We start from the raw sequence: 19,132 nt of genomic DNA, 5'->3' as shown, positions 1-19,132 counted from the left end.
TTTTTATTCCTTCTAAGGGACTATGGGAGAGGGAAAAACAGCGCAGAAACTGCTAAGCCCCTTCTCCAACTAGGTCTGGTCCAAGACCACTCAGAGAAGAAGGCAAGACATACTTTACTGGGTCTCGCCAGTGATACAGCTACCCAGTGTGTCTCCAGCAGTGGGAGACACTAACTCAGAAGAGCATGCAAACCTGGCTGCTTTCTGCAGTATATTCCCTGGGGATTGCTCCGCATCAATGGCCATTGGATTAGGGATGTTATATAGTACATTTCTGCCTATTCTCTTTAGTATTTGTTTATGGACCTTTAGTCCATTATTTTTTCCATTCCCCTTTTGAGCCTATTGTTACTGTTATCCTCCACAACCTTCTGCATCAGCTTCCAGTAGTTCACCATTCACTGTGTAAAGAAGCACTTTCTATTATTTTCATTAAACCGCTCTCTCCTGAGTTTGTGTGGCCTGCAGCTCTGGCATTGCATGATTTCGCAAACAGCAGTTCTGCATCTGTTGTTTGCTATCAACTGCCTTCACAATTCGGAAAATGTCAGTCACATCCACTCCTTCAGAATTCTCTCTCCAAACTGGAAAGTCCCAGGCACTTTCATTTTTCCTGTTTTCCAGTTCTCTGTATCTTTTCTAACTATCCTTCTTGCAATACAGGTACCAGAACCATATCCAGTAGGTGCACACGTATGTGCACCAAAGTTTTGCACAGTGGAAAAATCATGCTTTCTGGTTTGTTCACAAGACAGCACTGAGACAGGCCTGACATCATTCTGAATAAATCTGCCTAGCACCACCTCCAAGAAATTTATGTCATGGGCCTGTCAAAGCTCTCCTCCTCCTCTGCCTTCAATCTTTTCTTCACCCTCCTACTGCATGCTCACATTCCTCCAAGCCAAGTCCATACTGCTTTCCCATTTTTCTGTTACACCCCCACTTTCCAAGCCTCCCTTTCCAACTGTAGATAAGCAGAGGATCCTGCATACACTGATTTACTGTGCATAAAACACTGCTGAACATGCTATGAGAAAATATGGGAGACCTGCACTACTGCCTTATCCTGCAGCTAGCTATCAAGAGACATCTGCATTTGTACTGCCGCTGGGGCAGTTGTTACCACTTGTACAATGTAAAGAAGCTCTTTTCACATACCTCTGCCTGACCTGGTGTGTGCAGGTTTGGGGGAGCCAAGCCCACCTTCCTCTGCCTAACACAGTGGCTCAGGGCTGCTGAGACTAGATGCACTTCAACATCCTAGCCACCGTGCCTGCATCTCTCACAGCCTTGCTCTCAGTGCTGAACATCACCAAGCAGATGAGTCAAAGCAGCACTGTGAGGCAGGAGGAGGGATGTAGGGGAGAATACCATCAAATCACCTCTCCTTCCCCCTCATCTTTGCCTCTGCACAGAAAGCCCACCATTTTCACAGCCATTTTGCCAACACTGGAGAGATCGTGCAGTGAAAAAAAGCGCTAACCAGGGTGAAAGCATGCAGGCTTCTCTCTATTAAAAGGAAAGCTGTCAGGTAAGTGGTTTAGTTTTCCACAGCTGGCAGCTTGGGCAGGGCATTTTTTCAGGAAGGAACTCAACCACCATTGCTGAAGCTGCATAGATTTTGCCTCTCCGCCTTGCCTATGCCTTTAGGTCGCTGCCTGCCTTGCTTGTGCCTTTACAGCTAGGGCTCCCTAATGACACTCAAATTTGAGGGTGGCAGAGCACAGGAAGAGGCTGCACAGAGAAGTTGTGGAGTCTCCATCTCTGGAGACATTCAAAACCCGCCTGGACGCAATCCTGTGCGACCTGCTCTGGCAGGGGGGTTGGACTAGACGATCTGCAAAGGTCCCTTCCAACCCCTACCGTTCCACGATTCTGTGATCCTGCTGTTGCTAAGGATAATAGTTTTCACTGGTTCCTTCCATAGGAATGTGTATTCTGACATATTCTTAAACAAGAATCACTAGGGGCATCTAGTCAAAGAAACCTAGTTGTACTTTTATTCTGCAGTAGAAATCTGTAAAGCATATTTATTGGCAGCTTATATTCTAAATGAAGGGTCTGATTTGGCTCATCACAAAATAAGAGGTTTCTGACATTGATTTGAGAATAATTAAACCCTACAAAAATGCCTCAGCTGTCCTAAAACTAACTAGACTATAATCCCAGACACTTTCTGAATAATATGTAAAATAAAGTGTTTCACAAATGAGCCTTGAGCTCTTAAATGAATTTAAATTAATTAGAAACGCATAGCCCAGTGATTGTGTAACTTCATTGAAGGTAGAGTTTATGGCAACATGAATGAAGATAACATTTTCCAAACATTACCAGACACTAGCAGACAAATTATATTAAAAACACTCAGTCTGTAGAGTAATACAAAATAAAATATTATCATCTGATCAGCTCAAGTAATGCTGATTTATATCTTTGAATTAACAACATTTCTCTGTACAGTTGCAGTAAGACTGCAATTTTACAAACTGATATTCAGTTGAACATATTTATAATACAAATTATACACTATGTACAAACCCAGTTCTCCAAGAAACATTTCGTTCATCATGCTTGAACACAGAAGTGATTTACCAATTTCTAGGACAGGAGGCTAGCTTGCCTTTTAATTTAAATACTGAAATACTTTTCAAACATGAAAAAAAAATCAATTTGCTATCACATGGCAGTGTTCTTAAGTCACTTGTTTGTCACTACGTATTATAGAAGAGCAGAACCAGTCACAACAATAAATAACATTGCTCATTATGAACTTAAGACTTATATTCACACGATCACACTTTCAGCCTGAGTGCTTTTACAAGACTGTAGGATCCATTTATTTTTGCTTTTCTTGACACGTAGATCAAAATTGCAACTACAGGTACTGCTATGGCTGCTACACTGGAAAATGCAATAATCAGTGGTATCATTTGATCTGGTTTTTCCAATCTTCCTGAAAATAGAAACAAAGGGAGAAAAAAATTGTGTAAAACCAACTGAAACAGCTACATGTATATTACTGTAACAGCAGTGTTATTAATGACCTTCATTTGGAACACTATTTCTGTTTTCATGCACAAAGCACATTTAAATATGTTTTTCTTATGCTTTTTTCTTTAGTACCCCCATATTACACACTTTTAACTTCTAGCCACTATCTTGGTCTTGAATTTGCTGTGCAAGTTCAAACCCATTTGATATCATCTACAACTAATTTCTGAAGAACGATGGGGTTCGTGAAGAATACAAGAATATCACGTATTTTACCCCGGAAACATCTGGGGACATCTCTACCTCCTGGAAACAACGCTTCAGGAGAAGACCATGTTTAAAAAGCCCAATCTTCAGATTTTTTTTTTTGTGAAACAGAACTTTCTCTGGATTAGTGTCACTGTTCATGCATGTGGACAGAAATGCAGCCAGGATCCACCTTCTTCTGGTCCTATCCTTAAAGCTACTGCACAAACTCAGGTAAGAGAGACAATAATATTCACACTGAAACGAGGTTAAATACAGCTTATTCTCACCAGCTGTTCTATTATTTGGTTTAATTTGTTTTTTTTGTTTGTTTTTTTAGGTTAACTGCTGTATTGTTGTGCAAGGATCAGCCATAAACTACTTGTGCTCACCTGTACAAAAAATTCATTAGAAAGTACAAGCAAAATAAGTTTAAGGCAATAGATCTACCTACCTACAACAGCTATCTCAATCACTTTGATGTTGTTTCCAACCTCATTGAAAACATCAAGCAAATATTTGCCTGTATCATTTTTGGTGACATTGTAGAGTATAAAGGTTCCATTCACTGATGGCAGAATAATTTCTTTCTCCTGATGGACTTTTTTCAGGACCATCTGTGATGGTGGGTTACTGTACGAGCTACATGTAATAGTGACATTTTCTCCTTCTTTAACATTTTCTGATGGATATACTAACACAGTAATATTTTGGGGAGGAACTGAAAAGAAAAGAAATGCAAGGTAGGATTTAGCAACAAACAGAAGCAAAAACTCATAAGGTATCAGCAGCGTGTGCACACAAAGTATTGATCCAGTTAATGGATTCACTATAATACTCAAGCACACAGTCCTAGACACTACTCTGTCACTAACTATCCATCACACACGGCAGTCAACAGCAGCTGACAGAAAAAAACATTTTATCAGTTGATGGAGAATGTTGCATATCTTTTACATTATATGAAGTCTTTTCTTAATTTATTATTTTAAATCCACTGTTTATTCATTTGAGTTCATGAAAGGACACAGATCAACAGACCCAGAGGTTAATGTCCTCTTTCAGAAGAAGAGAAATAGAAAAGGCAAAGGAAGGAGTCGTCCTAGAATAGTATTTTTTTCACTAGGTTCCACAATTTAACATCCTGTTTTCAAAGGAAGGGGAACTATGAAAAATTTTGAAGCAGCAATTATTTTGTGCATCTGCTGTTTTGGACAGAAGTTTTCATTAGCACTAAGATCCTACCACTTATGATAATAGCGTGTGCAAGTCATCTCAGTTTCTTTAAAGACAGTTCATTCTTAATGGAATTGAAGATGTCTGTGTAAAACAAATACTAATATTAATTCTCTACAGTAGCCAATTTAACTAACCTGTGACATAAAGTACTATGTGCTGAGACTGCTCTCCTAGTTCATTAATGATATGCATTCATATGTTCCGGCCTCCTTTAGCTGAGCCTTGTCTATGGTATGTGGCATATTTGTGACCTACTGTTTCAAGGATTGTGACCTCTATTTTCTTTTACAGAGTACCCTGAACAGATGTAACATCTGCGGATGTGTAAGAGATGGTAACACTTTCTTCTTGTATCACTGCATTTGAAGGGAAAACTGAACGTGTATTTTTTGATGCAGCTACAAAAAAGACGAAGAGAGAAGCAGCAGGGTTAAAGCAGAGAAGTCCACTTACTACTGAAAAAACTTTGCTATCATTGCATGTAGGTTGAGGAATCAACATTTGGTATAGCTTAAATTGAGCTTGCGAGAACAGGATGCAGAGTTGTAACTTAAAGAAGAGCCAAGGGGCTGTAATATAGTCCCTGCACAGAAAAGTTTCAGCATGTACTTTCTCTGAATCTTTCTATGCAGGTATCTGGATCCTCCACTGAGACCTATTTGGAAGGAAATATAGGCACTGCATAGCTTCTTTGCCTCATGCATGCATTTGCCAATTGGAAGGAGTGATGATAGCTCAACTGACATGAGAACTTCGCATAAGCTATCGGTATGAAGACAGATTTCACCGTTCATTGTTTAAAGCTTCCTAAATGACTTAATGACATTAGGGCCACCTTTTAGCTCCATTGACATCAAAGATTGAATTCCCCTGCCCTTCGCAGAATGAGATCTGGACCTAAAACACATAAAACAATTCTGCTCCGTCTTGTTCTACTAACCTTGAACAAGTAACGTCACAGCTTTTTCTTCTTTGCCAAATTGGTTATAAGCTTCACATTCATAAAGCCCCAGATCTTGACTTTTTACGCTCTGTATAGTTAAAGTTGCGTCTTTAAAAATTTTCTCATACTCCCCAGTGGCCTTCTTTTTCTTCCAAGAGATCACTGGAGCCGGATTACCAGAACTAGTACATTTCATTGTCACAGTTTCTCCTTCTTTAACAGCAGTAGCAGGGATAACAGAGATCATTGTATTCTTCGGTCCATCTGAAAGGAAGAATCTTGTACTTAATCATTGTTGGATTATTTAGAGGTGGATCCAACATGTCCTACTGGATGCCAGGTCGTCAGCATCCCAAAGTTTATTTCTTTTTCATTCCCAGAATAAGTAAAGCACACAGTATCAGAGCTTCCAAGATGAACTCTCTATAGCCTAAACATACTAACCAAATACTTCTAACCAAGAATGTTAAGAAGGTAGACCAGTTTCTCGCTCTTTCAGATCCTGACTTAAGACTGTGATTACATTAAAGATTTCATGTCTTTGTTTTGCTCATCAGCATTTCTTCTTTCTCTGGGAAAGAGCAGAGTACTATGCTGACTTTTTTGTACTCACAGGGTTTTGTTTAGTTTGATGGTTATATTTATCACTGAAGTAAGTGGAGAATTAACTAATTATTTTTAAATTATTGGGAAAACATTGCACATACTTACATTCCACAATAAGTGTTATATCACTTTTCCTTTCCCCAAACCTATTTTGTGCTACACATTCATAGTCTCCTCCATTTAGGAACGTCACAGACGGAAGAAAGAGAATTCTCCCCTCACTGTATGGCCCCATGTCTGCACTGTCAGTTTTTCTCCTTAAAATAATCTTGGGAGGAGGGTTACTTTCAGCAGAACATTGTATGGAAACATTTTGTCCTTCTTGAACTGTTGTAGAAGGCTCAATGGAGAGTTCTGGAATGTTTGGAGCACCTGCATGACAAAAGAAAAGGCTGTTACACTAATGCAAAAGTACTGAAGATGGAGAGGGTTTTAAGAAAGCTGGAATTTCTCGCCCAAGGATCTGTTCATTTTGATTTTCATCCCAGGCTCCATCTGAGACTTTTGGCTCTATTGAAACAGTAGTAGTAGTAGTAATAATAATAATAATTACGATGTATCAAATACCTTTACTATTAAATTACTACTAAATTTACTATTAAAGACTAAACCTACTAGTTCATAGAAGATGACTGTGATGTCCCTGCAAAGTTGTTACACACATTAGCATTTCAATGAAATAAGTGTGTCCCCTACACCACCACCTTCTCAGATTCTTTTATCACTTTGTGTGTTTCATTTCAGCAAAAATATAGAGGTATGTATGTACAACAGAAGTACAGAGAGAAGTAGCTGAAAATGAAGCATAGAAATGAGAAGTGCAGCCCATGAAGTGCAGCAGTAAATTGAAACGTAAATCCTGAATACATAACAACGAAGGACCCATAATTTCCTCATTTTCAGTGTTTCTGCATCCTCCAACCCAACAGGCAGCTGCCAATTGGGTACTGGATAACACAAGTTAAATTCAAGCAGACTTTTACCTTGTATAACAATGTCCACAGTTGCTTTGTCTGTTTTATTAGTAACCAGATTAATTACTTCACAGATGTACAGTCCTGAATCATTGAAATGGGCATGAGGAATAGAAAGGACATTGTTTTCTATCAGATGCTCAATGCTTTCATCAGCCAGATGTTTTCTCCAAACTATTTGTGGTGGTGGATTACTCTCAGTCACACAGGTGAGGCTAAGAGGGTTTCCTTCCATTGGCTGGTTTTCTGGAGATACAGTAATGATAGTATTTTGTGGACCAACTAGAAGAGAACAAAAGAGAGATAAAGTCAGTAAGTTAATGAAGAATGACATGCACATCTTTAACACTAGCTTTTCTAGCTTCTCTAGAGGTACATTTCACACAGTACTAAGAAAAAAATGAATAATGTGCATTCCAGTAACACAGTGCAACATTTTTTCCAGGCTTGATAAGACATTTAGCTTGCAGCTTTGAAAGCTAAGCTAGACAAAATGTGTATGAATTTATTTTTTTTACTCTTACATTTGTCTCCCTATTGTTTAGGATTATAAACTTGGAACTGCTAAGCATACAATGGCAATTTTAAAAGCAATTGTTTATCTGCATGCTGACATTTTTCTTCTGGTCTTTACTTTCTGACTGAGCACCAGTGCCCAAGGTAAGAGAGTGAGAGAGGAGTTACTAAAGCATTGCCTAACTTCTGTCATGAACAACAGCGGGTATTTAATGACTCAATGACTGTTATTGAATACAGCAGAATTCAACCGAATGCAATAGATTATCTACATAAATAATACAGATAAGAAGTACAGATTATAAATAATTTACAGGAAACGCTTTGTAAACCCATTCCATGAAACTTAACATTAAACAGTATTTGGTGTGAAAGCCCTAGAATAAAAATACTTACAGTTTGCATTCAGTTTCTGAGAAGTTACTCTTTCTTTGGGTTCAAAGTCCATATTAGCAATTGGTAACTTGGCCACACAGGTAATCTCTTTCCCCATATCTTCAGCCGTGGAATTAAATGAGTATTTCACAGTTTTAGTCTCTGCATTTGTGCTGTCATCTTCATAAAAATTTTCCTCATGAAGAATACTTTTGTCTTTCTTTAGGAGTACTTCCAGGTAAGCAGAAGGATACACATCAGGAATTTTACAGGTGACGGTGACTTGTCTTCCATCAGCAAAGGATGATGGGCTGATCTCAATGATAGGGTCACTGGGGAAAGCTAAAAGAGTAAAATCCATTCCTTTAGTTTAGCAGAGATGAGCTCTACGGTCAACATAAGATCCAGACATCAAATATCTTGAGTTTAGAGGCTTTCAGAACCTGGCCTTATATCAACTTTATTACAAGACATATCTTGATAGGAAGACATACAGGTCTTTTATAAGCAGTTCAAACACTAAAAATAATTCTATTTGTACAATTGTTGAAGTATGATCACAAATGATCTAATAAGCTCCAGAAAGACACCTGGTTAGTGATACAGCTGCCTAAATACAGGCATCCAGAGCAATCCATACACTGGTGTTATCCTGTTTTCTGTGCTGGTAAGTTTAGACATCTGAATCATTCCCTTGCAAACTGCAAAGGCTTTGATCAGGTGCTCTGCACTTGCAGATTTCCCAAATGCATTCATCTCAACCACATTGGTTGGGGTTTTTTTTCCAGTTTTTGCAATGTTTTGGGGAGTCTATGTCTTGGCTTTCAAGTATTACCAAGACTAAGAATAAATAAGACCAGTAAGTACTATCTTCAGTGCAGAAAGCTAAGCAGAAAGGGGGTGAGAAAGAGTTCCAAACAGACAAAGGAATCTTACAAGGAAATATATGTTGAGCTATAGCAGACACATTATCCCAGCATTATCAGTTCACTTCCAACCACAATATCCAAAAACAATTGTTTTTTACGAACATGTACTACTTAAAGAGCATATTAAATGTTTACTTACAGTAAAGTTCAACTTTGATACTCTTCTCTTTTTTCTCTTGTTTACCACAGAAGACAGTACACAGATAATCGTGAGAATTCACAATGCTAACTGGATTCATAGTCAAGGTAGAGTATGTCCTGTGGTTGTTCACTGTTCCCCCAAGGGGGTTGTCCATCTGGGTTCTCCAGGAAAAGCTTGGTGATGCACAGCCCGTAGTATTGCATGTGAGTATGAGTGTTTCTCCAATCTGTGCAACAATTCTGTTAGCAGGTATAATCTCCATTTCAAAAGCTTTAACTGCAGTAAGGAAGAACATACATACACTCAGTAGCATTCTCAACATTTATTTTCCCATTTCTTCTCATATTCTACTATGACACAAGGTCATTACTTTGCAAGTTTACTTTACAGTTGTTTGGAGGTTAAACTAATAAAGCTCATACAGTGGTTTACATCTCCAAAATACCCCACAAACTGCTATTTTTGTCAAAGATAATACAGACTCAGATGACTCCAACAGACAGTTCTCATGTATAAAATGGCATAAACCCAATGCTGTCAGTGAAAATAAATGCATTGGCACAATATATTTTTTTTGTCAGGTGGATCTGGTTCTAAAACTTTGTAACATTTGAGGGGAGGGGTGCTCAGTAAGATAGCAAGAACAACTGCAGAATCACTTTCAACAGGACATTTATTACCAAACTTGACTGATACTGTCAGGGATGACAGTAGAAATCAAACATGCAGGGATACACTGCAGTTGTCTCCTAGACTGTCTTTTAGCAAACTCAATAAGAAAATGACTGTGTCATTGCAGAGCACAGAAAAGCTCAAAGTAAATGTCAAAAAAAACTTTCCTGACATTTTGACAGAACTACTTAACTGACAGTTGTATTCACTGAAATGTAAAAGCAACTGGAACAAAGAGAAATAAAAGATCAAACAGTCAATTGTAGGTCAGTTTACACTTAAACAAAATTAAAGAAAAAAAAAAAGCAAACAACCCCCCCAACTTACCAGTCATTAACATATACAAAATTATTAGCACAGGTTGGCTTGTTCTTCCCATCTTTTTTAGCATTTGTAATTACTGTTACTAGGTAAAGAAAGTAAATTCAAAAGCCTTGCTTTCTATTATCTGTGAAGCAGCACAGTGAGATCCTGCTGCTCTGCAACAGCTTATTAGAATAGGTCCAGCGTGCTCTTTATAAAGGCTCTTCTTGAGGTGGAGTTGGAAATCCCTGGACGGGGAAATCCAGAGTAGGGAGGAACAGATCCATATCGGGCTGTGCCGGTGGGCTCAGCGCCCTCTGCTGCCTTCTGTAATACGGAATTTAAAGCCCAGGAAAACACTAAATATTAACACTTATAATACAGTGTCTACTAGACTTAAAAAGATAAAGTCAAGACCTGATCCTGCAAACAACTGATAAAATGAAAGAATGTGGGTCATTCCAAGAAACTGAATGGCACTATATCTCAGATGGAAAAGTTATTCAAGTTTGTAAATATTTTTGTAGGGCTGTCTTGAGAGTACTTCTAACAACGCTAATTTCTGTATATAACTTTACTTAAATCAGTATTTCCTTTGAAAACTGTGCTACCAGTTTAAGAGGTGATGTTACTCAGTTTCTAAGTATTTTTGATCCCTAAAAATGAGGAAGTCAGATAACAGAAGTCTGGGGATCTGACTTGATCAGCTTGAATCAGGCTTATCCTGTTTGGATGAACTGAATGACTTAATTTTCCCAATTCCACTTTAAAAATTACTCTACAGGGTCCTCGTTCAAGACGTTACTGGTATGCATTACATTACTGATACGCTTCTCAGATCTCTTATGTCCCGTTTATGTAAAATCGAAGTATAGCAGTTGATAATACAACTCTGGGATTATTTTCAGTGTTTGGCTTCCAGTGGGTATATGAATCCAGTTTGGAATATTTCTGAGGATAACTATTACTGGCTAATATAGCGACAATGTTATGAAAAAAGTAAAATAACATTTTCAGTGTTAAATTTTCAATTGGGAAATGCTGTGAATTCAAAGAATGGATAAAGTTTTCCAAATTTCAGTTGTTTATTTATTCTACTACTTGAGTACTTCATATTGGCCAATTATGAATCACTAAATAAAAGCGGCAAGAATTAAAACTGAAACATCTATGTTTTTAAAATGCCTCTGGCAAATTGTTTGGTATGTAATAGTTTGGTCATTATATATTCTATATATAATATATAGTCTATAAGATATTGTTATCATATAGTATATTTTATAAACAGCACAGATTCAAATATCTAGTAAATGAGTAATAACTTCAAAAAATAAAAGCTGAAGTAACAATGCTGTAAATGCTGAAGAAATGTTATTGTTGAAAAGCTGGCACTACATCAATCTAATACTTTTTGAGTTAAGCAGATTTGACAGATAATGACCTAATGCTAACTCCAAAATACCATGTTCAGGTGAGAGCAATACCAGAGGATATAAGGCTCCCACTTGCCTACAGGCAGTGTGTCTTCTTCAGGCACTATTTTTTTCTGCTTTTCCCTGACTGCAGCTACCCCTACATTTGCAACCTCATCAAAAGATAGCTGGACAGTACAAGCTGCTACAGAAATACCAAAGCACACTGTAATAAATACACTTATGACTCTGTCAAAGATCTTACACTAGGTAAAATAAGGAGCACCAACCACTTTTTTAATACACGTATCATAAACTCATAAATAAAAAATGACTGTGGCAAGATAAAATTGAGATCTCAGGCAGAAAGTATGTCTTAAAAATAATAATAACAAGAATATTCAGAAATATGGAAAAACTAAACCAGACAACCCAAGAATTACCCAGAAGACAACAAAACAGGGAAATCTGAAGCACCAAGAGTCACTAAAGCTGTAATTCACTAACACTGCCACAATGGATTCTCCCATAACATATTATTTTTATTTTCATCGTCGCTGTTTTTATTAGAGGAGGAGAAGGAAGAAAAAAAAAATCTTATAAGCCTCAGGACTTAAAAGTACTATTCTGGAAGTACTGTTAACCAAATCCAGAAACACCAAATTTATCCAGAGTAGGTAACAACATCTACAGAAAATGATTTTACTTCACAGGAAAGGGTTTTGTTGAAGAAAAGTGTACTCTCTTAGTTAAGTTGCAAATAAATACTTTTTAATCATAGGCAGAGAGAAGTAAGAAATGAAACTCTTCTGCTTTGACTGCTTAAATAATCATACACTAAGCTGAAGGAGAAAAGGGAAAATTTCCCTTTCTGGGAAATCAGTTCCTAGACACAAAAAGATATAAACATAGGAGGCCATATCCGCATGCTGGAGAAATTGTAATCAAGTCCTTAATCAGATAACATGAAATAGGAAATAACTCTGATCCTGCGCTCAGTAAATTAAACTGGACAGCTGCCATTAACTTTGCTGGAGTTGGATCTTTACCAGAGAGACTACTATGGTGAGTGATCAGACAAATTTAACTCAGACAGTATAAGAGCAGGGTTAGCCAACAAATATTATTAAAGGAAGTACAGATCTGCCAAGAAATTTTAAAATTTCTTAAAACTTGCTTTTTACCCGACTTCAAATGTGAGCCTTCTATGTATTTTGAAAAGAATGTGTACTTTACTCTTGGTCCTGCTATCCTGCAAATAGTAAAGTGGGTATCAAGTTTGCTTATTTTCAGAATTGGCTGTTCTGTCTGAAAACAAATAGAGATCAGCTGACAAGTTTTCGCAGTTGACCTCAAGAGTTCAGATAATCTAGCTTTTTAATTAAATGGCACAGAGGAGGATGCTGGGGATAAAAATAGAGGACGCATCGAGATTCACAGTGGAATTGAGTATTATAGGATCAACTGGAAGAAATTCTGACACATGCAGAGAATAATGAAGACTGGAATGTAACAAATATTACAAAAACATTACTAAAGGAAAAACAGATTAAAAGAATTAAGCACTGGGATGTAAATATGTGTTTTCCAATACATCTAGTAATCAAAAGAGACTTTTCTCAGGCTTTGATGACAAAGATAAAACCATTGTGTGTTTCAGAAGGGAGTTTGGAAATACTGAACACATCATTTTTGGCCCGGCATCAGAAAATACAAATGTCCTTCAGGAAACTGAAACTTACTTCAGACTTTTCTGGAGGGTAAGAAAAGAAACCCGCTTCAGAACCTTGCAACGCATTTCCTTTAACTCATACTTCTACAACTCTGCTAAATACCTATATGATGAACTTCAATTAATTTTCTCTAGACAAAAGAGATCACAGGTTCTTGATACCCTAAGGAGGTATTTGAACAAAATGCCTATTATGCCACATGTTAGTTATCCAACATTTCTAACCCTCTTCCTGCATTTTTAATGTACTGCACTGTCTCATGGAGGCTATTAGAGGAAAGCTGAAAGGCTAAATCTCATGCAGAATTTGGTCTCTTAAAACCTTCGCCATTGGTTTTGTGATTTATGGCCAAGGACTTAAGGAGGACAGGGTAATCCTTCTCCTTTGGCAGAGATTTAAAAAAACAAAAAGGTAGAAGGAAACTCATCTAATTCGCCATTCTGTTTCCTGTGTCAGCAATAAAATGCTTTGTGGAATTTCATCCCAATATCTGCATCTAGAGTCACCATTTGGGATTTCTGCTAAAAATACCCAGTGCTGGGATAATAACTGCTATACAGGGCCCCAAACACAGAAACATATACAACATGCTTATTACTAAGCATCTTTGTCCCATGAGCTTGAGAGGGCAGAATCCTTCTGTGGAAGGCATGGCATTCAGGTGAGAAGATGTAGCTAAGTCTGACTCAAAAATTCTTCAGCCTCCGATCATAGAGGTATTAGAGCAAGTTCATACTTAGGTCCCCCATTCATACTGCAGCCCTCACTCATCTCATGAAAGATCTCCTTGGGATGTGCACTCGACATCTGAGTATAAGAAAGCCTCTTACAGAGTTTCTGATGTTTTATGAAAGCAGCTGGGATGAAGAGCTTTCATCCTATGCAAAGATTACCTGGTACCTCCACAGTATGATCAAGCCTAAAGAATAAAACCAAGAGGAATGTGCTATAACTCAAATGAGAACTATTCTTGGAGGGAAAACATATCTGCACCAACAAAGAAGGAATGCCCTTCAGGCACCACATCCAAGGTAACACCTTTAATATGGTCATACTTGACCAAGTAACTGAAAATACATGAACCTGGAGGATATGTATGAATCCTACTGACTATATGGCTCATATAGTAGATAATGATCTGCCAGCCTCAAAATTTTCAGTTCTCAGCAAACTCAATAGCCTGCTATTGGAGTTATACACTGTCTTTCCTTCCTCAGTGCCTACTGGCTTTTTGGTTCCCAGACCCTTTGCTTTCCCTAACTCTCTCCACCTGCTTTCTTATCACCCGACAATAATACAACCTCTGTATAGTCCCCAAGAGGGGGAGGAGAGCATCATTGACTCCCTATAATTTTCATTTCTGGATGGGAAGGATGAGAACTACATGTAGATCTATTTAAAGGGTTGTGTCTGTTTCAGGAATTGTAACTTTGTTCCTAGCTACAAAAAGAACACCAACGCATTACCCTGTAACCCACATCACACCTTACAATTGTACTCCACATCTAGCTTGTCATCTATTGAAAAAAAGGGAAAAAAGAAAAAACTCCAGAAAGTTTTATCATCTGCTTCTTTCCCTTTTCTGGAATTTCTGAAATGCTGTATATAAAAATAAATGCATCTACTTCCTTCATTATTTTTCTCAGGCACCAGCTCCCCAGCTATGACACTTCCTGTTTGGTTAGCCTGAAGGCATCCAGAATCCACAAAACTTGCCAGATAAGATAATACAGAAGTATGATAACTTGCATAGACTATGAAATAGCAAATTTCTTATTTTATTCTATTCAAAGGCATTGTCTATTTCACTTCACAGAAGGAACAAGAAGTTCACCTAAAAAATAAACAGAAGCCACTAGAGCAAAAAGTCCCTACTTTTTATATCAGTCTCTTGTTGCTGGCAAGAAACAAGCTGTGGAAATTCCAAAACTTAAAAAAGAAAGTAAGGTTTTAGTTATGTTGGGTCTAAAAGTGCAACTGTTGAATAGCCTTTAAATCCACATGCTTAGAGTGCTAAGTACTGTACTGTAAGTCAAACTTTGTTAGTTTGGGTAGCTGAGCTTCTATTGTCTTCATAGCGACATATGTAATAAAAAGCTTCCCTTTTGAAATATTCTCCAGTGTATATCAAGAGCCAAATTCAAATATGAGCCTTGGAGTATTCAAAATCTCTTTGGGAATTTTGAAGTGAGAACTCAGATCTACTTTTACTTTGAGCCAAATATACTGAGACACACCAAAGTCTTTTGTTCTCACTGGAACTATAACTTTTCAGATAAAACTCATTCAAAATGGTTAGAGTAAAGGAATAAAGTGGGATTTGGGTTGAAGCACAGATGCTGGCTAGGACCTGGCAAGATAAAGTCAACTGAAAACGTTTAACAAGGAATATGAACAAGCCACTTCATTCCCCCAGCACTCTACATGAAATTCCAATACCACTAAATATTGTTGTGTACCTCATTAAGGCCAGCATTTCACATGATCAGATGAAGTTAATCAAGAAAAGGGTGGAGAACTTTCTGACTGAGCTTTGTTATTACTCCAGCAGCTGGTCTCCAAGGCCCTTGTAGACCCTTGACTACGGGGAAATTGAGATCAGTCACTTCCCTATTTCCCACCTCCTTCCTGCTCTTCAGTCATGAGGTACATGTATGTCCCTATGGACCCAGAAAGACAAAGGGGAACAATGAGAGCAAGGTCTGTAGCAGACCATTCTAGCTGGAACAAATGTAGAACTTGGATTCTCCTAAACAGGCTACTGATAATTGTGCTGCTACTAATTGATTATCCTTCAACTTGTCTATCACAGACTATATTCTTTATTCTCTTACAATGATTCATATTCTGAAGATCTGTGTTCAGCTGTATAGATGTTATTTTTGCTGCACTGTGTTATATAAATGTTATCTTTGTAGTCTCACAGTGGACTGGCTCACTAACAGGTAGAAATATTACATGGATATCAGGAAGGAATTAAATGACTTAACATTGCTTGGTTCAAGAATCATAATTTTTAAATCTTTCGTATGGGTGAGGATTACCGGGGTTGCTCAATTTTTTATATCTTTTTTTAAAAAAAGACACATAAGGAAATCTTTCTTTTATCTAGATATTGTCACCTTTCTCTCTGTGGAAGTAGACTGAAGGTTCTAAGGAAAATGAACCCCCAAACAGAAACAAGAAAGAATTTTGCAGTAGCAAAATATATATGGTTTTGTGTGTGTACATAAACTAAAAAACTGAGTGACACTTCAAGCCAGCTGCAAGTCTGTTAAGGATCTGGCACCTTTATCTCTTGAATGTGCTCTACCCCAAATGAACAACACGCTGTTTTGTTACTTAGACTATTTCTCTTTCTTTTTTTTTTCCCCACAGATTTGAATACCATCTTAACTATTTGCTTTTTTTAACACTTGCATGGAAGGAATATGCTAATGTAGGAGTAGCTAAGTGATAAAAACCACAGGCAGCTGAGTTTTTCTAGACAAGCAAGGGTAAGAAAGATGTGCGAGTTGCTGGGATTTATTTCTCCTTTCAAGACAATTACTTGGCTAGGCATCAAAGCCCCAGTCCTTGTTGTCTGATATAGGCAACTGAGCAAGAATTACTGTCATAGTTGTGTCACCCTCTATCATAGACCATGTTACTCTCCAGTGATAAGAGAGGCAACTTGAGAAATGTGACACGTGTTTGAAATTGCTGTCAGGCAGGATAAAGGTCTGTGCTGAATTAGCTTGAGAAATGTCTGACTTTCAACATTCCCATGCTTCTTAACCAAGGACCCCTCACGAATTTTCCCAGAATTATATGTGAATACCAATTCATAAGGAGTCTTTTAGTCAGACAAATTTTGCCTCTATTGACTTCATTTCTGTCTATAACTAGCTCGACAGCACAAGGAACGGGTATTAGCATCTCTCCTCCAACAGCTCAGCCCCAGAGAAATGCTCTACCTTACCGTTTTCTGGCCAAGGTTCTCGCCCTGCTGAATGAAATCACTACTGACTGGGTCACACGACCACGCAGCTACTGCTAGGGCTTTCATTTGGAAACTGGGATACCCTAATGGGAAACTAAACATTTCTGTGCAGCCCACAGTTTCTAAAAGATAAAGAAAACATGTAAATGTTGCATACACCATAATGAATCATTTTGTGTACTGAGGAACAAAGCCAGTTAAGTTCTGAGAGGCTCATTAGCTTGAGATTAGTTTTACCTCTACAATGTCTTTCTGTATTCAGGATATCAATAAGTATGGTGACTTGGTATCTGCAAGACCATCAGGATCAAGGCACAGGAATTTCCAGGGACATGTCCAAGGGTGAATTCATTAAGATTTTGAGGAAATTATCTTACACTCAATTTCCCACATTATTTGAACAAATACAATTATCTCACACTGAAAAGAAATCCTCTCCAGTAATTCTGTATTCTTTATCTAAAGTGTATGATATAAAACTATCAGCCTTTAAATGATTTATTATTACATTTTATTACACCGATTCATCTGCCACAGTGACAAAATCCAATTGCTGACTTTGCTTTTCTTGCACTTTCAGGTGTCTTGTGGCATGACCGTATTGAATTTTGTGGCATGAAGACATGTTCATTCTACCTCTAGCTCAGTATATGGATCCTGCTGTAGCTTATGGCTTCAGAAAATGTATTTGTACATAGCAAATACATTCTATTAACAGTTTAGGATCTCGGACAATTTAAGAAAACATTCTTTCCCTTTATCCTGCAAATAGGATTTATTAATTGAATGCTTATTTTTATTTTTGTATGCAATTTATTAATTGGAAAATTAATAAATAAAATTTATTTTAAAACATGGCTAGAAGGTTTTCACATTTAACATACAGGAGGACAAATTTTCAGGTGGAGTCTATAGTACAAGAAAGAACAGAAACTTATCATAAGGTTGAAAAGTAAGCAGTGCGTTTAAAAATCCATTTCCAGAGGGAAAGCAATTACTAATCTGCACTATTTACTAGTGCCTACTAGATCATTTTACTATTTTAATACAGTGACAACACTGCTTTCTGAATTATCAAAAGGATTGAAGAGTACCATTGAAAAAGACCATTAATTTAAACTAAAGCTGCAAATTATTATAAAGATGAATAAATGGTGAGCTGACAATTTTGCATAACATTCTTTGTAAAGTTAGTTTCATTCTGGTGAATTATCTGTAAACTTACCTTGATCTTTTATTTTCTTACTCTTCTTTATAAAATTTAATGTTTTAATGAATGCATTTCATACTATGGTATTTGTCTATTTTTGTCAGGATTTGTATTGTACATTACAGCATTTAAGATTCACTTTACCCTTCTGATACTTTTTTAGAAGGCTAAAACTCAGACAATCAAGTCCAGCGCTTTTACTGACAGGTACAGTTCTCTACTGGACTTGACTGGGAACTGCATTTTTCTGGCACATAGCTATAAAGCAAACCATTGTGAATAACTGGAAATCCTGGCAGGATCTAATTAGGAGAAATAGGACATAAAAACAAGCAAGAAGTCATCTGTAATTTCTTGGTAATCTCATAATAACCAAGTTATATCACTTGTAACAATTTCATAGCTACTCTTTAAGGTCACCGAAGGTGAAAAGCTATGGAAGCCTAACTAGATATGTGATAGGGAACTTCCAGTTTTATCTTGGCTGTAATTGCTTGCTGTCTCTCAAAAGAGAAATGTCTACATTATTCAGAGAGCGCTCTCAAGTACATGGAATTTCAAGAGTCTGGAGTGAAAGCAAGTATAGCCTGCACCGTCACATCTGGGTTCACAACACACAGAAGCGTTCACTAACAGCGAGGGCAGTTTTGTGTTTCTATTCCCAAATGAATATGAAGTAAGTTCCCAGGAGCCCAAGGCAGCTTTAAGATCTTGTTGTTAGAGAGGAACAAAATCTACCATTCCTGCCAATGTAACAGTGCTTTCCACAGAGATAAACTTCACAGGATCTTCTCTGAGAAATTCGCTACTCAACATATGCACGAATGCCAGACACTGCCACAAACTTCTTCAAAAATTT

At 37.5% G+C, this 19,132-nt stretch overlaps 1 protein-coding gene across 1 annotated transcript; it reads right to left on the bottom strand.

The window, feature by feature from the left end:
• Positions 1-2,792: 2,792 nt before the first annotated feature.
• Positions 2,793-17,688, bottom strand: VCAM1 (vascular cell adhesion molecule 1). The gene is given in 11 exon segments (XM_074151781.1): positions 2,793-2,953; positions 3,692-3,958; positions 5,417-5,683; positions 6,131-6,397; positions 7,009-7,281; positions 7,912-8,232; positions 8,959-9,237; positions 15,609-15,649; positions 15,651-15,741; positions 17,301-17,353; positions 17,582-17,688. Coding segments are annotated over 11 exon segments (2,127 nt in total).
• Positions 17,689-19,132: the final 1,444 nt, after the last annotated feature.

This window comes from Numenius arquata, chromosome 8 (genome assembly GCF_964106895.1).
Source record: "Numenius arquata chromosome 8, bNumArq3.hap1.1, whole genome shotgun sequence".
In the NCBI taxonomy this organism is placed as follows: Eukaryota; Metazoa; Chordata; class Aves; order Charadriiformes; family Scolopacidae; genus Numenius; species Numenius arquata.
Note: the sequence above shows the minus strand (reverse complement) of the source record. Positions and strands in the feature narration are given on the sequence as shown.